Source organism: Pungitius pungitius, chromosome 4 (assembly GCF_949316345.1).
Source record: "Pungitius pungitius chromosome 4, fPunPun2.1, whole genome shotgun sequence".
In the NCBI taxonomy this organism is placed as follows: Eukaryota; Metazoa; Chordata; class Actinopteri; order Perciformes; family Gasterosteidae; genus Pungitius; species Pungitius pungitius.
In genome coordinates this window covers 18,244,020-18,264,098 of record NC_084903.1, presented here as the reverse complement: position 1 = coordinate 18,264,098, position 20,079 = coordinate 18,244,020, and the positions used below count along the sequence as shown (strand labels likewise).

Genomic DNA, 20,079 nt, shown 5'->3' with positions numbered 1-20,079 from the left:
AAGAAATGAGCAATAATTCATACAAAGTGCTCCTTTGAAGAACATGACAGTCGTGTCCCCCCCCTCTGGCATGTGTCGCTCAGGGCGGTTAGTGATGTAGTGACAAGATGATGCAATAGGAGGCACTGCAAGGGAAGATGATTTGGGACTCAAGGAGAGAGAATGAGGGTCTAGGAGACTTAGTGCATCCACGATTTTTTTTTCTCCTTTTGGTAACACGGACACCCTCAGGAAAACACACACACACACACGTACAGACACACACACCCAAACCTGCTGTGACAGCAGTCAGTAACACCCTATGGTGGTCACATGTCCAGCTGCCCTGACTCAGACATGCACACATACATACAGACAGACACAATTGTTTGTGTGTCAATCTCTATCTCTTTATTGATCTACTAAACTGTGTATATTATCCGTCGTGAAAGTATAAATACGACAAAATCATGAAAATGGGCTGTTCAGCAGAGGTTTGTTAAAATCCAGTGTTCACTTTTCAGTGGACTTACAGAGCTTTGGGTGTTTACCCAGGGAAGGACACATAGAGGGGGCGACGCCAGAGATAAATAGTCTGTGAGTTCAGTGCAGAGCGGCAGCCATTAGCCAGTCGGTGTGTTACAACGGAGTCCCTCTCAAATGGACTGAGAATCATGCGTGGCCGTGGGTTGTGTAACCGGTGCACAGGACTCACACGTGTGCTCGCTCTGCCTTCGTTTGTTACAACCACTTAGGAAGCAACTATTTATTAATCATGAATCGGATCAAATCCTCTACACTTATTACAGGAGGCCAGTCGGATATGTTCTGCTACAACCCAAAACTTGGAGAGCTCACTACCCTTCCAGTAAAGGGACATAGTTTCAGATTGTTGCATTGCCATATGATAAAACAAGGTTGATGGATAGGTTGTATTCACAAGGAAAGAGATGAGATCCATTGTAACAAAAAGCCACAGAAGTCAGGGCAACTTTAATATGTCCACTAATGAAATATAGAGGATATACAGTATATACTGCTAGTCTTGATGGCTGTTAGGATCAGTGGTTTCAAATCTTTGCTCCAATTATCCAAAACTCACCACAGAAACAGATGATGATGTTGTATCTTTAAATAAAAAAAGCTGATGCAAAAGCTCTTTAAGATGCATATAGTCTACACATTATGTAGCTATTCTAAAATAGTTCGTATTTCTAACAACCTCAAATTTAAAATCATATTGCATGTGTAGAATCGATTTGAGCCTTTTGTGTGGGTATATCAAGCCACTGCAGATTGCAGCGGCACCTGGTTACCATAGCAACCCAAGATGGCTTAGTACTTAGAAAGCCGCAGGTATGTGCTGTGTAGATGAGGATAAATCACCAATAAGCTCTTTTGGTGCATCGCTGCCTTTCTCTCACACACCATCTCAGAGGTATTTTCGATCCTTGACCTCAATCAGATCCAAAACTTATCCTACCCCATCTGTCATCATTAAAGTTGCAAATACCCTGGTCTCATCGATTTATAGTTCAACACCCAGGTGGTTCTCGGTGTTCAACTTGGATTCAGGCAAGATTTGTATGAAAAAACACCCGCATCAACATAAATATCAAAGTGGGGCCGAAGCTTATAGGAGCAACACATCTCTCTCATAGGAGGCGCAAAACATTTCCTAAATGTTGCTGGGAATGGTAATGTTCTCGGCCCAGGTCAAATGTAGTGTGCCCTACACATTACGAAAAATAAATTCTCTTCAGACGAATTCTGAAAATGGTTTGAATCGAGCACAAATGCGAGAGGACTTTGGAAGACAGCATGCCGTGTGCTACTTAAGAATGTCATATTGCATGATTTTTCGGTAATAAAGCTCAAGCTGAGTTTGAAATAGAGCAGGTCGGGAATGGAAGGCAAAACCCACAATCCACATCCATCAGCTTGCTAGCAGAGAAGATCTGACATTTATTGCTTTATCACTGTGAGTCTCTGCTATCTTTGGAAAATAAAAACGTATGTTGACAAAATACCAAACTATTAAAGATGAGATGAATCCAAAATGGTAAATACATTTACTATGAAAATCATGAACAGTGATGATGGCTATACACGCTTGATTAATTACCGGAATAGAAAGAAAGTGATGATTTTGGATCACGCTGGGTTACAGATTTTAAATCACTTGCTTCCCACGGTGCAAATTTAACTTTTTACCATGAACAATTCTTCTTCTGTACAATGTTTCCAGGTACAATGTAATATAATGACTTCAACATTCATGTTTTAATGAAAGCAATACCAAAACTATATCATGGTAGTCTTAAATTGTTCCTTTAATAATTCAAAAGTAAACTCTGTAGTTTGTCCTTTTTATGTTGCCTTGGAGGAAGATCTGAACACACAGTCCATAGTACAGGAACACACACACACACACACACACACACAAACAGACAGTAGCACACCAACACACTAACCCTCAGTATCTCTTTTGTTTTTGATCACATCACTAATCGATTGTTTATCTTGATTAAAAGTTCAGGTTCTCTATAATGATCAATGCAGTGGGACCCAGCTGATAAACAACACCTTGACACCAGCCAATAAGCAGCAATCAGATCCAACGAGGTACAGCGCAAAAACAATTAACACTCATTCCCCCCCGACTTGTTACACAGAAAGGAAGAGGGAACATTAGAATTAACTCCTAATTAGGAAATAGCAAGCAAGTAGCATCTCATTCGGTAGTGACTACTCTGGATGTTTGCACATTGTTTCACAATCAAGTGTAACCTGTTACTCTAAACCCACACACGATCCATTCATACCCGTTGTTTCCAGACCTCATTCACTCCCTTGCACACACGAGCATGCCCCCGGAGCGGGAGATAATTGTGTGATCAGCGGCATGACTCACCTTCCATGGCATACTTCATATCCAGGGCAAAGAGGCTCCACATGATCTCGGCGCTGATCCTGCCTGCGTTCAACTCCTGTGGAAACCTGACGGAATTGAAAACGGATTCCACATCAGACTCATTTCCGTACGGCGCTCGACCGGGTGGCCTCGTGTCTCTGCCCGGCCTGAATCTCTAAAAAAACAGATGAGCTAGGACACATGGTAGGTGTATCTCTTGATCTAATGATCCTGGGTTGCATTTTGATGAGAGACTAATCTGCTGTTTTGAAGGCTTATAGATTTTTCAGTCAAAGCTCCGAGGTGTCAATGGTTTAATAAGCTGCATCTTTGGACAGTTGTTAATAGAGAAGAGGGGGGCCCAGTTCTGAGAAAAGTCCATTTATTTGGAAATGTTTTGCCAATCGGACAACAAAACGTATTTGCCTGCTAATTTCCTTTGAAACAGTCATAATTTGCCCAGTAATAAAAAAAAACAACGCCCGAGTGTGGCCGTACGCTTACAAACACACGCTGACTTTCCTTTTGGAGCAAAGGAACAAACGCTGAGACGAGAAGGAAAATTTGTGCCTCCGGTGGCAAAGAACAAAAAAAGACAAGGATCCCAACAACAACTGCCCCCTCTTATATTTCTATAATTTGGAGAATCTTTCTCTCAAACTGATTTTCTTTGGTTTTTCATGCGACTCTGCGGTTCACTGTGGGAAAGGCATGTCAATAAAAATAAAAGAACAAAATCCTCTGCCAGCGTGCGTGCTTCTAGATGCTTTACAATCTACTTTGATGTGGTGCAATGAATGATTTTATGTGCTTTTACAATCCGCATGATGAGTATTCATGGACTTAATCTCTAAAGCTTCTTATCTTTTACAGTTTTAAAAACACCTGCAGCATCCAATTTTATGTTTCCAATAATGTAAATCAGTCTATTGACTCAAAAAAGCAAGATGCCCAGTAAATGTTCTTAGCACGCAGCAAGAGAGCAACATTTGAACACTTTTCCCCCTCCGGCAAAAAGCTCCCATCATTTAAGAGCAACAAGTCCACTCCTATCGTGAAAAACCAACAGAGTAGCTGTCACTCTGGACGTTGACCAGGGGAACGTGCAGGAAATGGGCATGAATATTTCAAATCTATCATTAGACACTGTAGGAGAAAGAGCTTAGGGCATCAACAGTCTTAACAAGCGTCGTAAATCAGCAAGAGGAAGGAGAAGAGGAAAAAGGGGTATGCGAAGGCGTGAAAGGATACGTATGAGCGAGACCAAAAGAGGAAAAAAACCTTCATCTTATTTCATCTTGGCTCCGGTAGTTGTTGGGTTTTTTTCAAATTGTATCAACAACCAAATCATCAGAAGGACGTAAACACAAAAGTCCATCACCACAACCAGCCCTCAGATCGCACAAATCTATCATCGGGATATTTAATTGAGCAAAAAGCTGCGGGCCCTTTTTAATCCATCAATACTTAACACTACGCTCATTCGTGTCTCGACTACTATCAGCAAGTCACAATAAAAAGGGTTAGTGCCATCAAATGAATCAATACGATGTGTAGCCAGGATAAATTTAAAAATAAGGGAGAGAATTTAAAAAACAGGACCAATTAAGTAAATATGTCATTTACATGAGTCCTATTAAAGACCCAGAATTTTTTTAACGACATTTTAAAATATATATAAAATGCATATTTTAAAATGTCATTAAAAAAATAAGAAAATATAAAAAGGTAAGATTTATATATATATATTTATTATCTTACTTTCTTCAACCTTATTACCAGTCAACCACATGTATGTCTGTTCGGTAAAGATTGGCTCTCTGTTTTTAGGGTGGTCGTGTCCAACAATGCGTGCGTAATAATAACGCCTAACTTCTGACAGAGCAACAACTAAGCACACGGTGAAGACGTGTTGAATCCGCATGCTTGGTAAAAAGGCTTTAATGGTACAATAAAGAAGCACATACTGGTTAATGACTGGGGTGTAAGCTGTCCGATCCTCATCGATGACTGAGACCATGAGAGTGATGAGCTTGGGCCAGAAGTCCAGGTTCTTTATAGACGGACCCTGTTCCTCTCGGGGAATGTCCTGCTTCCGGCTCTACAGAGAAGGAGAGATCCCAAACACAGTGTCAACGTCTTGAAGGTGAAGCATTTTTTACTCTGGGATTTTGCAAAAATAACAAGTTGCCTTGGATCACAAAGAGAGAAATCCAAACAAAGATGGTTGATGTAGGTTTAGTAACAGACTTTAACACATTAGTACTTGATAGCATGTCAATATATTGTCTTGCTAAGTTTTTTTTCTGATACTATAAAAATGATAAAATCATTGCATTTTTATTCAAATAGAACTTGTTTACAAGTAAGGGTGATCATGTCAGCATTATGATATTCAGTGTATAGGCTCTAAAAAAATTAAGAAAACAAACAAATTCATAGTGAGACATTGACCTCAAATCAGCATCAATCATTAATCAATCAATCATATTATACATGTTATACTCATAGTTTGATGTTTTTTTTTTTTTAAACTGGTATCAAAAAGATGTGATTACTGGTAATCTGTTCCAAATAAAAGAACAATTGTGAGCTGGCAGATTGAGAGCTGCAGGCTGTGAACCTCCAACTCCTCATCATTGTAGAAGAGCTGCGGTCACTGCGCTGTGTGGAACACGACTCTCGACCCAACGTGCTGTAACGAATCCAATAGTGATCGCTCACGGACACGATGGGAAAAGAAGATTATCAACCGAGCTCTTTGCTACAACAATACCAGTTTTCTTTGACCGCAAAATCGGAAACGGATCCGACTCACGGCCCATCGTGTGGATTACGGCGCAATAAAGCGCAATTAGCCTCGGTCATGTGCTCATTTAGCTGGGCGTGTGAGTGGAAGTGCGTTGCAGAAATCTCTGGGGTTGTAAGGTGTTAAAATATGAAACCTCTCGCTGACTCCACCATCTGCTCAGCCCCACACTGAGTGTCGACACACTGATCTCCGGTCAGCACCTAACAGTCACGGTCATTCGCCCCGCCATGAACAGGTTCCACACAAAAAACACACACACATACTGCAACACAATCAGCCATTCTGGCAGCTCTGTATTATACACAGACATGACAACATGAAAAGGCATTTGAGAATCTTCTACTGTGTATAGAGGACGCAGCTCACTCATTTGTCAGTGTAATTCTAGCTTGAAGCAAAATCTGTGTTGGATGTTTACCGGTTGAAAATAAAAATGAATTACGTTCCAATTGGTCATTGCATAATTTAGGTTGAAATATTTAACAGCCTTATGCCTGTTGACTTCCGAGAGAAAATGTTTTAGTGAGAGCTGGGGAGATGGAAACGCAACATGGGGGTCAATTCATCATTGATCCGTACAATCTAATCAATTCCTACAATAATTAAATTGTGCCTCGAGATTTTGATTCGGGTCTGAGTAGGAGGTGATTCGTGAAGGAAGTTTTAAGTTGGAAAAGCTCCAGAATATAATCTCACAGGAACGAGTGACGCAGACGAGGCTTACAGCTGATTCCGTGACAGTCGGTCACGTCGACCCACGGTTCACTACTTTAATCACCGGGGTTTGAGACTGCAGTTAAGTCATCGAATGTGCCGTGGCCATAAAAACAGATTACTCCTCATTCCATCGGAGGCTCCACACCAGGCATCATATTGATCAAAGGCTCATTCAATTTCCAATTTGCATATTCACTCGGGTTTCTTACACGGCACGGCATGATGAATGCACTGGTTTTCTATGTGGTGGCAACAGGGGGCTGTAGATGTAGCAGAATCAATGACTGTGTTGGGACCTGTTTGCATGTTGACCTTCTAGTTCACAAACCCCGTAGAGTAAAGTAAATCATCCACAGTATGAATATAGCATATATTCAGTATAGAATGTCTGAGAGGCAACATTTCTTAGTTCCATCATAAATGAAGACAAGCAGCACAGCATCTTGTTTGATCCATCGATTATGAAATTCCAAATGTTGAAAGGTTGACAAGTGACTACTAAAGATTATAATACGGGGAGATCAAATCCAGCGTTCTGATTGGTTGAGAGTGAGTCACGGAGGGGTGCATCATTCAGCGATAATGTACAGTTGCTCTTCACATTGCCCCGAGCGTTGCATATCAGTGCGCACTTAAAGTAACAGGTTCGATTTTGAGCGACCGCTAGTTGATTTCAGTCTTTCGCTTGGTGGCGATCGCCATAATAAGAGCAGAAATCCCACAAATGATCGTTTTGAGGCAATGTGAGCTTTTGCAATCGGACAATTAAGGTGGACGTCATGAGCGATGTGATCGAAGGAGATGGTGCGGGACCCAATGCTGTTTACATGCACGTACAGGGACTATTTTTCTCTAGACTACTGAAATGCGATACACAACGTTTGGTATTTTGTGCTGAATGGCAGCTATTTACTTACTATTTATAATTTTGCTATTGAAAAAGCAATAAGGTACTTGAGGCAGTACTTGACGGGCCTCCACTGTGCGTCGGGCCTAACATCACCCCCGAACTGTTACATTATTAGACAATAAAGTACAGCCTCTTGTACCTTATTGCTTAAATATGAGCACTTTATGAGTTTCAAAGGGGAAGGCCTGACCTGGGAGACCTGAGCCATCAGGGGGGCGAGACACAACAACAAGACAAATATCTGTTGAATAGGAAGCATTATATAAAGTATAGAAACAACTATCTCTGACTATGTCTGTCTACCAGTCTGTGGGTGTATCAAAGCTGTATGCATGAATGAAGGACACTGAAGGTTGGATCATCTCTATTGCATTAGATGCAGCATGCGTCCCGCCAAAACATCTCCCTTAGCTCATCTGTATTCACCTAAAGTAGGTACAAGCCCATTGTTAAGGGTGATTAAGAAGCTTACCGCCTTTTGACGGTCGACAACACACACCCATGGGCTTCACTCTAAGCTGTACTCGGGGGTTGAATACTGTATCCAGATCAACGCGTAGCTTCCCTATACTTCCAATGCACAATGGTGGTGGGGGCACCTGCAGAAATATTCACAGCATATTCACTCCTGCAGAAGGTAGCTAGTGGTTTATGTGTATTGTTTAGCACTCCCAGCCCCTATGCGGTAGTAATCAGCATTACCATATCACTGGCTCCCCATAAATTCTCACAGTGTGACACAAATTACAGAGTCTCTGATTTAAAAGATGTTGGTGGAAGATTTGAGAGCGAGAGCTGTGGGAAGAACAGAAGCTATCGCCAATGCATTCTCACGCCTAAAGAAAACAGGTTTTATGTGTAAATATTGGAGGGAAGAAATGAACTCAAAAGGCACAAATTCGAATCAAACCGTTTTGGTATTGTTGGCAAATATGTGATAATGCCCATTACAGAGATACAAATCAAATCACTTTGATTTGCCTTCTCAGGAACAAGCGGAATAGTATTCTAGCTCCTCTGGGACTCGTCTTATAAACGGGCACAGTGGGCCGCTGCTCTCGCACGCCAATCTCCAACCTCTTCCAAACCAGATTGCTTCTATCCATCCGCCTACTTATGCATTAGTATTTGCATAATGCATAGGAAATAGTGCATGTACGTGTATATATTTATCATAGAGGCGTGCGCATGCCACTAGGCGCTTTTGCATCATTTGCCTATCCACGAAAATGCAATATGGCCCTTTTTCCCGTTGCCCTTTTACCATGATCTTTTTGCCTTCATTCCTCTTGCTTTTTAAAAAAGCATACTTTTGCTGGCAGGACTAAAAAAAAAAAAAAAAAAAAAAAAAGGTTAAACCAGACTCTCACAGTCCTTTTCTCCTCGCATCAATTTCACGCCTAAGAAGAGGCAGAAAGCTTTGTTGTTTGTTATGCAAGATGCCTTGTTGGAGCTTGGATGTTTCTATGCTTGCCCGGCCACCGTGTCGGCTCTCGTGTCGCAGCACTCACTCATTGTTAGCAACCGGAGAATTAGGGTCTGAAATATGTTCCATCCGCTGAGTCAAAGGCTACCAAGTGTGTGTGTGTGTGTATGTGTGTGAACATAATAATTTAGAGTCACAGTAAGAGTTGCTCTGGAATCTAGTTGATGGCTTTTTTTTCCTTCTGCCGCCGAGGAGACAATGATCGAAAGGCTGTCAATTCTCAAACTGTGGTGGACGAACATGTAATTAGAGAAAGTGTCTATCTCTCCGGTTTTGGTAATTGCCTACAACCCCTGAGGCTGGTTAAACAAAGGAAGCTTATTATTCAACTTTTGAACAGATTTACCCCCCCCCATTACCTGAAAGGACATTATCTTCTGAGGTGGGGAGACCATTCGCGCTTGTGAAGTAAACCATAGAAGTTATTCAGCCTGTCGCCTGATTATTTACTCAGGCGAGGCCGAAGAGAGTGAATTACCCAATTGGAAACAGTCATGTGTTCGGAGAGGCAAACTGTAGCCGAGGACTGGATGTTGCAGTGTTTCCTGGCGAGAGGGTGTATGAGTTGTTATTATCAGAACATGCCCCGAGCTGCAGGAGGCACGTTTCTCATAACAAGAACTCATAGACTCACCTGTCTGTAACAGACACCCTCTCGCCAGTTCATTTCAGTTTATTTATATCATTCACATTGACGCTTGGTGTCTTGGGCTCAAACTGTACGTGGTTATCTATCGCGACTCTTCATAGCCAAGAGAGCCTTAAAAAGGTTGTGATTTGAACTAGGTAGGTGTAGTAGTCTACAGACTCTTTTTATTAAAAGGTTGAACTCAATCATGCAAAGTTTGCATTAGACACAGAGAATGTTTTTATTGTCTGGTTAATGTCATGACAAATATTCTACTGATCGCTAGCCACGTTGAATTTGATTCATTTTTTGCAGGCACCAAGGACATTAGAGCTGATGGGAAAAACCCCAAAAGAGAAACTCAATTAGACATTATTGTAAGAGCATTTAAAGCACTACCAAAAAAAAAATGCGTTTCTTTGTCTTTTCCACATGAGTATGTATAAAGTGCATCATTTAGCTACCAGCTCACTTTTTGCATTCATAAAGACTCCATTAAGGTTGAGTTATCTGGTAACTGTCTGCCTGGCTAATTAACAGATGTTCAGTTGCTAGTTTGTAGATTTTTAGATTATGTAATTACATAAATCAGCAGAGCAGGTATATTGTCAGATGTTTCCAATTAACTTCAGTTCTTGCTCACAGCATGTCTACTCAGAAAACTTAGTTTCAGAAAGGCAGACTATATTGGCAAAAATAGCTACAAAATCATTAAATTATATATTTCAACGGAGGGATGTCATACAACAACCATAATAAAAGAAAAGGCAGACTTATCCCATTCCAAAGTAGGGTTAAACAAATTTACGTTTTTACGATTCAGCTTTTTACATTTTGCAGAAAGATGCACAGGTTGCTTCAGCCACAGCTGAGGCAGCTAAGGCAAAGTATTTTACTGTGATAAGAATTCAAAATGTGTGATATGCCCCTGGTTAGGAGTTTGTCCAACTAAAGGAAATAAACCAACCTACGAGACAAGAGACAGCAGCAAGAAAACAACTATGGGACTATTTGTGTGTTCATAACGCAGGCGGAGGAGGTGGAAGTAATTGTGTCCCGGCTTTGGCGATGATTCCAAAGCCGAGCAGCACGGAGCTGCTTCCGTGAGCCCCATGCAGCAAAGCATTACATTGATCGCACAAACAATATCCACACCTCAGAACCGACACCTTGTAGCTCTTCCTTCTCTTTTTCACGCAAACGTCTGGTTGTATGTTTGACTAGATTTGAGAACACGACAGTCGTTGGAGTGACACAAGGGGTTGTGCGTCACTAGATCTGCAGTGTGCTGATGTGAGGAAAACAGAGATCTCAAATTGTGTCTTTTGGTGCCTTTGAAACAGTAGAAGTCTCCCTTTTAAGGAGTAATAATGCCTGATTGTAGAAGATCAAAGGATCTAGAAGCGGTTTACCTGGTCAAGTAGTTGGTTGTACAGTTCATGACAGTTATCAAAAATGTATTTGTATGTGGAGTCCAGGCATGCCTTCACGCAGTCCTTCACCACCATGCTGGCTCTGGGTGGACTCTGGAGCTCTTGTACCTGCGTACACACAAAAATACACGCGCGTCTGAACAAAATGGTTGGTGTTTTCCTGAGTCTCAATTATTAACTATATCAAATCTTCAAATAACGTGTTAAGATGAAAGTTACTGCGTTATTTACTAGATTACAACAAAGAGGAACATCCATCAGTGGACTGATAATTAAATGATATCTACCTTACCGTAACGTGCATTTTTACCCCCGAGATATCACTTCCTTGTAGAAAAGTGAAATTATGTTTCATAATCGACATGTGGCCGGACTGTAAATGTGCATTATACCCTAGAGTGACACCGTAGCTCCTGTGTGCTGAGCATCTGTGCGTGTACACAGCGCAGCGTAGCACGGGCATGGCAAAGACTGAAAGCATTGGTAACATAAAGTGACAGATTTCATTTCTTTGCTCATAGCTGCCATCTTAGCTTTGCTCCAGTGCACCAGTGCTGCAAACCCCCCCCCCCCCACACTCGCTCCAAAAACAGAGAGCTGAGCGGTGCCGGGGCTCCTCGCGGCGAGGCAAACGGCCAGGGGGGAGAGGGAGGGAGACGACGCCAGACGATGCCGGGCGCCTTTTACAACAAACTAACAGGCTGACTGGAGTACGCGGGTCAACGTTGCACAAACAGGGCTCCATCGGATCAGCCCCCCCCCCCCCCACAGACAGGTAGAGAGGAACAGGTGTTGTAAGTGTGTCAGTCGCTCAGTAGCTGCACCGCTGTGATGAAAAGGTTAAAGATGACATCTGAAAAAGGATGGCGTCGTTTTTCCAATCAATGCTGTTTCCTCTAATTCCTTTTTTCAATCGAATGCCAAACTCCCCCCTCCTCCCCCGCCCGCCCCGAGCACACACAAGCTACCTTCATCCTGAAGAAGGTGATGCTGGTCAGCAGATCAACAGTGGACTTGAGATCTTGGAGACGTTCTTGGTTTCCTGCAGGGAAATTATCCTGTAATGAAGAGAGAGGGGAAAATAACATGAGGAGACATCTCGTTGAGAGGCAGCCTTTTAACGTCTCCCTCCAACCACCCACCCACTACATCACATTGTTTATCCCGAGACATTGAAATTGATTGCAGGACCATGTCCAGCAATCATCCCGAAATTACTGTCTCTCCAATCGTTTAGCGGACAAGGGAGGTCTCCGCTGATGAAAACCTCTATTTTGGGGCCATGAAGTCATCAGGCGGAGCAGAGCACCGTGACGGCGAGCATATAAAGCCCCGACAGCACTGAGGAAAGGCATCACCGTTTTTTTTTTTTTTGCACCACTTCTCCTACATTCCCCCATGCCGTAATAAAATGAAGCTGGTTTTCTAACCCTCCTCTGCCTTGTCAATAAATGCACAATGGGAATCCATGAAATAGAAGCAAATCCTCCCAGCCGCCCCGTAGGCCTGACAGCACGAGCACAGGGGGGGGGCTCTGTCTGAGATCAAGGCCCATCAGCAGAAGCACAACCCTTTCCAGCGCCATAGAGGTCTATCTGTTGGGTCGATGAACGATTCAATGATGAGCAGTATTCAAAGAAGAATTAAGGAACAGAGCTTTTATAAAGAGATTATTTCAACCCAAATTCCGACAGTGGTCTTAAAAGCCACAGTAGGGATGAAAAAAAAAACGTGGATCAGAATTTCAGCTTTCGGCGTTGGTTAATGGCCTGTTAATGTCTGACAGACAGTCAGCTGTCCACCTAAAGTGCATTTCTCAGGATCCAGCGTTAATAAGAGGAATCAAATTTAGAGTTAAAAGTCTAGTCCCCAGTAAAGATTAAAAGCCTCCAGGAAAACAAGCTTGACACACATTCTTCACAGGCACATGTGGACCAGTTATTCTATATTTGGCTGCGGGAGAAGAAGAAAAAATGGAAATCTGTCGGGAGCAGTTTCCAATAAATGCAGTTTGCATCATTTCTTTTTATACTAAGAATATTCATCACTTGTTCCTCAGTTTATATTTTAAAACAGTATCTTGGAGTGTATCCTGTCTCAGCAGACTTTTAATTTAAATCCTTCAATTACAACTAAAGGAAAGAAATTCTGCTTCTGCTGCACAAGTGTATTTCACAGGATGGAGCCCAGGAGCCTGCTGACATAGACATTTCTTTAAAAAAATCATCACATACATGTAACCTTTAGATAAAAGTGAGAACATCAGTCCATTTGAAACATGTGACTCGATGTCCAACCTTGAACTTCGCCATTAATGCAACTGCTGATTCCAGTTACAAAAACAGTAATGCTTTCATGGAATGCAACTTGTAGCTAAAACGATATTTTGAAAAACAAATCTGTTGAATTCTATTGAAGACCAATGCACCTCAAGTACTGTCAAACTAATATGTGATTTTCTGCTTTGCCAAACGAGTAATTGCAACTTAATCTAAGAGAAAATCCCAAATGAAAGAAATGAAATTGCCCAAAAATATCTTTCTACCTTTCAGTGATGTTGGTAGTCTGATCTAATCAGGCTTAATTAGTTTTTAAGTGAAATAATTATTGAAATTTGCATGTTAAATATTATTTTATATAATATTTTACATTTAAATGGAGAGAAAAATGCTTCACAGTTTTCCATTTTAAATCTGTTAATTAGTGAATGATGACTTCAAGCAGGAATCTGGCTGTGCAATTATGGTGATTGAAGTCATAGAAAGTCAAGTGTTCATTGACTCTCATGTTTGCTGAAGAGGAGGTGGGTTCTTCTCAAAAAACAAATGTCTACATGCAACATGTGATGATAAAAATAATACAATGATCTAGTTTGGCAAATAACAGCAGAAAGCGAAAAATCATTCATCGTTGATGGTATTTCCTTTTAAAGCAGGTAACAACTGATTTATCTGAATTACAATGCCAGCTTCAGGCTGGGAACCAAGTCTGGAATGCTTATATGCCAATACTTTAAAAAGACCTGACAAGTTGTAGTGGTACCGCATCATACATTTAAAGTGCCGTACAAGGCAAAAAAGACTGTAGTGTGAAACAAAATAAAACAGTGTGCACCTGAGAATCCCTAAAAAGCGAAAACAGACATCATTTTAATTTATTTCATCTCCTCATTGTTGCTGACCAATATATAAAAATGAAATGTATTCCAGTAATTTAGTATATGTTTTTTAGAGCAGTGACAGAGGTCTAACTGACTTTGCCTAACTTTAACAAATGTTCCGTCTCAATACACAAAGACAGGGAATGAGAATATCTTACTTCATTAGGAAAAAGAACAAAGCAAAAAGAAGCTTATTTATTACCATGGACCAAGGAAGCGTAACAAGGAAGAAAAGCATCCATCTCTGAGTCAAAAGCAGAGACAATATCAGCTCTTCCTTCCCGGGAGAGAGTGATGCTGATGAGCTTTCCTTTGTTCCAGTGTACATGCAATATTATGCTGGACCGGCGCCCTTTTGCCCACGAACAAAACTCTTTACCGCTAATATTTATTAGCATAATAGTTTAAAAAGTCGTGTGTCAGACACTGGGAAATAAGCCGGAACAAGTGGAGGTAATCATGTGGAAAAAGAGAGCAGTCATGCTCTGACGGGCACCGGGCCATCAAAGTGCCACAGGGACACTGCCCTGGTCACCCTGCACTCTGACCATGCCGAGCACACGCGTATGCCACATGCATAGAGTGTCCACTGAAGTTAAAAGGTTAGAATAGATCACTTAAAAGCCGCCCGTAAGCAGTTTATTTATGGCGTCGTTGGTCGAAAAATTTCCCCCGAATAGTCTTTCAAGGACGATGTTTGATGGTGCTTCCATGAGTGCTCGCCTGGGTCGGAGTGGGAGAAATGCACTGTAAGGGTTGCCCTTTCTTCACTTCTATTTTTGTCATTTACAGACAATTGCCCACCCTGGACTACCACTTGAATTAGCCTTTAAATAGCCTTTAAATTTATTACCCAATTGTTTTGGCGATAAACTGCAAAATTAAACTGCTGACCCAGCAGTATTTTTTTTGGAAGGCGACGTCTCTTAAGCTGCATGCAAAAACTTCGCTGAGTGTGTTAAATATATATAACTTAAAGATATATAACTATTCATTTCACTTTAGAGGAGGCACACAATCTGCAATGAGGAAGGTGAGACTAGCTTGTCTCCGATTTGTCTTTTTAAATTGTCTTCGATACATTTCAAAGAAGGGGCTCTGAAAAACCCAATCACAAATACATCCAATGATATTATATTCCTCAAAGAAAATATAACAGCGGTATTCTTTTTTTCTAATGACGCTTTAGCAGCTCCATTAACAGCGCGTACAGTATGAGACAGTTAGATTCTTTTCTTTTCTTGCTACTGCGTCGTAGAAAGCAACAAAACAGGTGTTCGCATTAAATAACCTTTTCTCTAGAGGCCCACCGTATCGCTTCACAGAGTTTCATTCTAAGAAAATATCCCGGAGGAGTTTTCTGAAAAAGAAAAAAAAAATACAACACTTTATATCAAACTGTCCAAACTAAGCCAACAGCTCAAATCCTGAGCAGCGTGCTCTGAATACTGAACCAGAGAACCCTGTAAATCCCAGCTGAGACCCATTGGCTGCGGAGAGTGTCACTGCGCATCAGGACTGTTTGAATAAAGTCCACACGGAAGAAACGCATATGTAGCAAAATGTAAAGTGGCAGGTGCAACCCGGCTCCATCTCCGCTGATTCGAGCGCCCGCCGTTTTACAAAAGCAAACTCAATCTCGCTCCGAATGTCATTATTGGTGAAATCCATACGGCGAGCGGACGCAGCGGCCGGACCTGAATTCGTATTACTGTCCGATAGTGGCAGGCTGGCCTCTGTGGGACGGCTTCACAGGGGGAGAGAATGAACTGTGTGAGTATGAACCACTGGTCTGTGGCAGGCTTGACAGCAGAGCAGCGTGGCAGCTCTGGCAGGTGAAGCCAATGTGATACTCTGCAGACAGCCTGACCATCTTAAGATGAGGGTGGGGGGGTGGGGGGGGGGCGTCGCTCCTTCACTTAACCCTCCGTTGCCCAACCACCGTGCCCCCCCCTCTCATTCTTCGTCTCTCTTTTTTTCTTCCTCTCCAGCAATCCTCTTTCTGCCTCACTCTGCTCTTTGGCAGTTACTCAAGTCCTCTCCCTCCTCCTTCGTGGCATCGGCTTGTAGCCGCAGACAGCAGCGTGGATGCCTTGCTCGTTGGTCGGGGGGGGGGTGGGGGCAGTGTGTTGCGAGCCAGAGATGGGGGCGGGGTTGCTATGCCTGAGAATGTGTGGCGATGAGTGGCGTCTAACAGGTTTAACTCTCCGGGGGGGGGGTTGCTGTGGAAGATTATGTGTTATATGTCAGGTTTTCAATCTGCCTGAGTAGAACACAAAAGGGCTTTAGTGGCCTGCGAGGGGCAGATTGCTGGAGATTAGAGGGGAGTTTTGGAAGATACCGGTTTCTTTATTTCACAGTTGTTGGGGGGCCGTTCATTGTGAGGTGTATGTTTGATTTGTCATTTATTTCGGAAAAGGGAGGGGTATGAATGTTTGATATTGATCGTTTCAATTAAATCAGTATTCATTAGTGGGTCATTTGACAAAATAAGCAAGGGCGATGGTTGTAACAGATCCTCATCATGTGTTTTTTTTAATTCTGATTGAACATTAATTAATTTTAAAAAACGGTTGCGGTGTTTTTTTAGTAGTGTTTATTCTTACTCACTAGAGGATCGTCATTGTATAGCTCCTTTCCTTAGCATTAGAGAAACAGCTCTCATCAAGGCCACTTACACTACTTCCCGGGGTCACTTCACTCCGTTAGGAACCTTCCAAAAGCAAATTTGACAATTCAAACCCAGCCTGATTGTCTGTGGCGTCCCTGATTGTTTCCCCCTGTGTCCAATCACCTGCACCTTCCCAGTGTATTTAGACCATGTGTGTCCCTTGTCTCTGGTTGGTTCCTTAGTGATTTTCACTGAGTCCTTTGGTTGTTGTTTACTCCTGGTCCCTGTTTGCCCTGACACGTTCTTTTTACTTTAGGTATTTTAGTTTTTTGAGCTCTCCGTGTGGGTCTTCCGTGTCCCCGTTCTTGCGGGACATTCCGTGGCATAGTCTTTTTTTTTTGGACCATGAGGAATACTTGACTATATTTATCTATCTATTCATCTATTATTTTTAAGTGCCTGGCTTTTTTTCTGCTGACCACTGCAAATACACAGCAAAGTCAGCCTTTTAATTCAATTTGATGCAGACATTTGAATTAAACAATTTATGACATTTTCTCTTGCTGTGTAGCAGATTTTCAAAATCACACTTTACAAAATCTTCCTTCGATATCACATCTTAAAACCACAAATAGACTTCAACACCAAATATTATATGCTGTTGATACTATGAACACATTGGAGTGGGACACTATATAATATCAATCGTAAAATAACACCATCACACCTATAAAATCTAAATAGACTTTGTGACAATATTTACGACACCCTAACGCCTCGCATTTAAGTGCCCCGTGTGGGATTACGTTGTGGGAGTCGAACACGGCACGCGTGCCTCATATAGATTCTCCACTGTATCCCACAGAGAAGAGAATCCACTCAATAGTAATGTGAAGGGTGACGGACACACATTTGGCATCAGAAACCGGGTGAAAAAGGATTGTTGCTCCAAGTCAGATGTAGCAAGCAGACAGTGTTCAATCCACCCTGAAGCCTATTAAATCAACCAAATTACATGTACACGTACTTTAGATGACAACACTTAGTAAAGTCAATTTTGAAATAATCATTAACGGACCATACCAAATAATAACGTTTTTCCAAAATGACGAATTGCTCTTGCTCCTTCAGTCTAAATCTAAATAATGTTATATTTAAGGGAAAGTTTAACATTCTAATGCAAAGAATACCAGTGTTTTGAATTTAGAAAAAGAGTGAACAAACACAACAGAAGCAAAGGCTCATACATACCCGATATTTAGACAGGTCGATCCTCAGTGAGTTATGCAGCTGGTCCAGTAATTTGACAAACTTCTCCCTCTGTCAGGATGAAAAATTACATAATTCAGTTCAGTGTCCACACACAGAAAGCCTTGAGTGTGAAAATGTATAACACTGCGTGGTATGTAACATTCACGCGCCTGCTGTGAGTCATTTTTTACTTTGGTTGGGTTTTAGCGATATTGACAGACTGGACGTCCTGCCTGGAGATATTATTTGGGGAACATTAGTTTATTAAAAGTTCAATCTGAAAGGACTGACCACCTCAACTGGTTTTAAACAAATAACTCTTAAGGAGTGATGAGTGGTGATGTCGAAGACAGCAATAGATGTTTCGAAACGCACATTTTCATTTAGCACATTGCAAAGCAACAGCAGGTGCGCTTACCCCGAAGTTCGAGGCGGCGAACCGGTCGGAGGCGGAGGCGGTGGTGGTGGTGGTGGTGGTCGTGTGGGCGAAGTAGGAATTGATATTAGCAAGCAGGTTGCTCATCACCGCCGGCACACCGGGACACATGTACTTGGCGGACAGACAGGAGAAGTGCCTACAGAGGAGCAGAGACGGCTCTTATTCCACAGCATACACAGGGACACTAATGGGTACAATTCCAGAAGGATAATTTAATAAAGACTCATTTTCCACAATAAAAAAAAAGTAACACCGCCCTGTTAAAATAAACTAGTCAAAGATAAAGAAACATTTCTCTCAAAGTATGGAGCTAAAACAACACTCAACCCGGCTTCTGTCCATGCTTTACAGTTAACGTAATATACAGAAAGGGAGCCGACTTCCTGAAGTACAGTATTTCATGCCGAAGACAGGACATATTTTGAATCTTCCAAACATTTACTTCTGATGGAAGAGGTAATGGACAAGTATCTCACTGCGCTCTGATCTGTAACCGATGGTGTCATAAATCACAGCTCTATAGCCTACACTATTAAGAACACGCGGCTGCAAAGTAATAGATGGAGCAAGTGAGTTTGATCAAGGTGTCCTGTGGGGGGCTGAGACATAAGGGGAACAGAAGAGAGAAATGTAAATCATACCGCCTGCCGTTTAGCCGATCGCTACGTTTCATTATGTAACAAATACAACCCGAGACCAACCCAAGCACAGTATGCACACTGGCCGAGGTTAGTGTTTTCTACTGTAGTGAATCCACAAATGTCATACTATGCACTGCGCTAAAATAACACGGGGGATCTTTCCCGAGGGAGGACCTGCAGCGGGAGCCTCTTACTGCTACAAACTAAGCGTCTTCTGTTTGGGTGAGTATTGTTTCCTTGTCTCCTGTCTGCAGTACTCATTCAACTTCCTGAACTTTAAATGTCACACAAGACCGCTGTGTGTGTGTGTGTGTGTATTGCCACTTCAGGTTTGTAAAGATTTTTCCCTTTCTTTTCTTACAGAAAACACACACACACACCTGGTTTGAGCAGGGATCTCTGCCTGAGTGAATAGCATATGCTTCTTTAACACTTCACGGTGCAGCTTGTAGAGCCATGTGGAATACCTCCCACATGATAAATCACTGGCACGGTGAATATAAAGCCTGGCTGCCATCTTCAAACCCATTCTCACAGCAGACAAAGGATCATGTTGTTCTTATTTATGTGCAATAAACTGTATATTTACTGCAGCTCTGGCGAGACCCTTAGCAATCAATCATGTGAGCGCATTGGATGCTCTGCCTGAGAGCTTAAGCCTCAAACATGACGTTGCTTACCATGAGGAATAATATTAATGTTATTTTGTTTTATTAATCTTTTTCTTATTAATAAATGATCGCGTCACAAATTAGTGATGTTGATCTGCATTGACAAGCTGGAGATGGAATATTTTGAAACAAAAGAACATCCTGCTCAGTGAGTCATTGCTTCAGCCAAAGTGTTGGAAACGGACCCGCGTTATGGCGAGTAATGGTTCCAGATTTACTCCACCTCCTGAGTGCAGCCCAAGCACACACACACACACACACACACACACACGCGCGCGCACGCTCCCGAATAGAAATACAAACATGTTCTCATCTGGAGGCCTATTTAATTACTTTGCTTTCAGCCTCCAAATTACCCAGCAGCACTTGGGGTTAGGCGAGCAAAGAGAGTGATGCAAAGAGAGTGATGATGGCATCCGCTGAATTC

The 20,079-nt window shown here is 42.0% G+C and overlaps 1 protein-coding gene across 3 annotated transcripts in view; it reads right to left on the bottom strand.

Moving 5' to 3' along the window:
* Positions 1–20,079, bottom strand: part of LOC119224402 (protein unc-13 homolog C) — an 85,416-nt gene that overhangs the window by 25,660 nt on the left and 39,677 nt on the right. For all 3 annotated transcript variants that reach the window (XM_062561823.1, XM_037481327.2, XM_062561824.1), the window contains exons 13-18: positions 18,320–18,476; positions 17,902–17,970; positions 11,848–11,937; positions 10,859–10,987; positions 4,861–4,994; positions 2,894–2,979 (exon numbers count right to left, since the gene is read on the bottom strand). In XM_062561823.1, the coding sequence (XP_062417807.1) occupies positions 2,894–2,979; positions 4,861–4,994; positions 10,859–10,987; positions 11,848–11,937; positions 17,902–17,970; positions 18,320–18,476 (665 nt within the window). The remainder of the gene's footprint in view (positions 1–2,893; positions 2,980–4,860; positions 4,995–10,858; positions 10,988–11,847; positions 11,938–17,901; positions 17,971–18,319; positions 18,477–20,079) is intronic.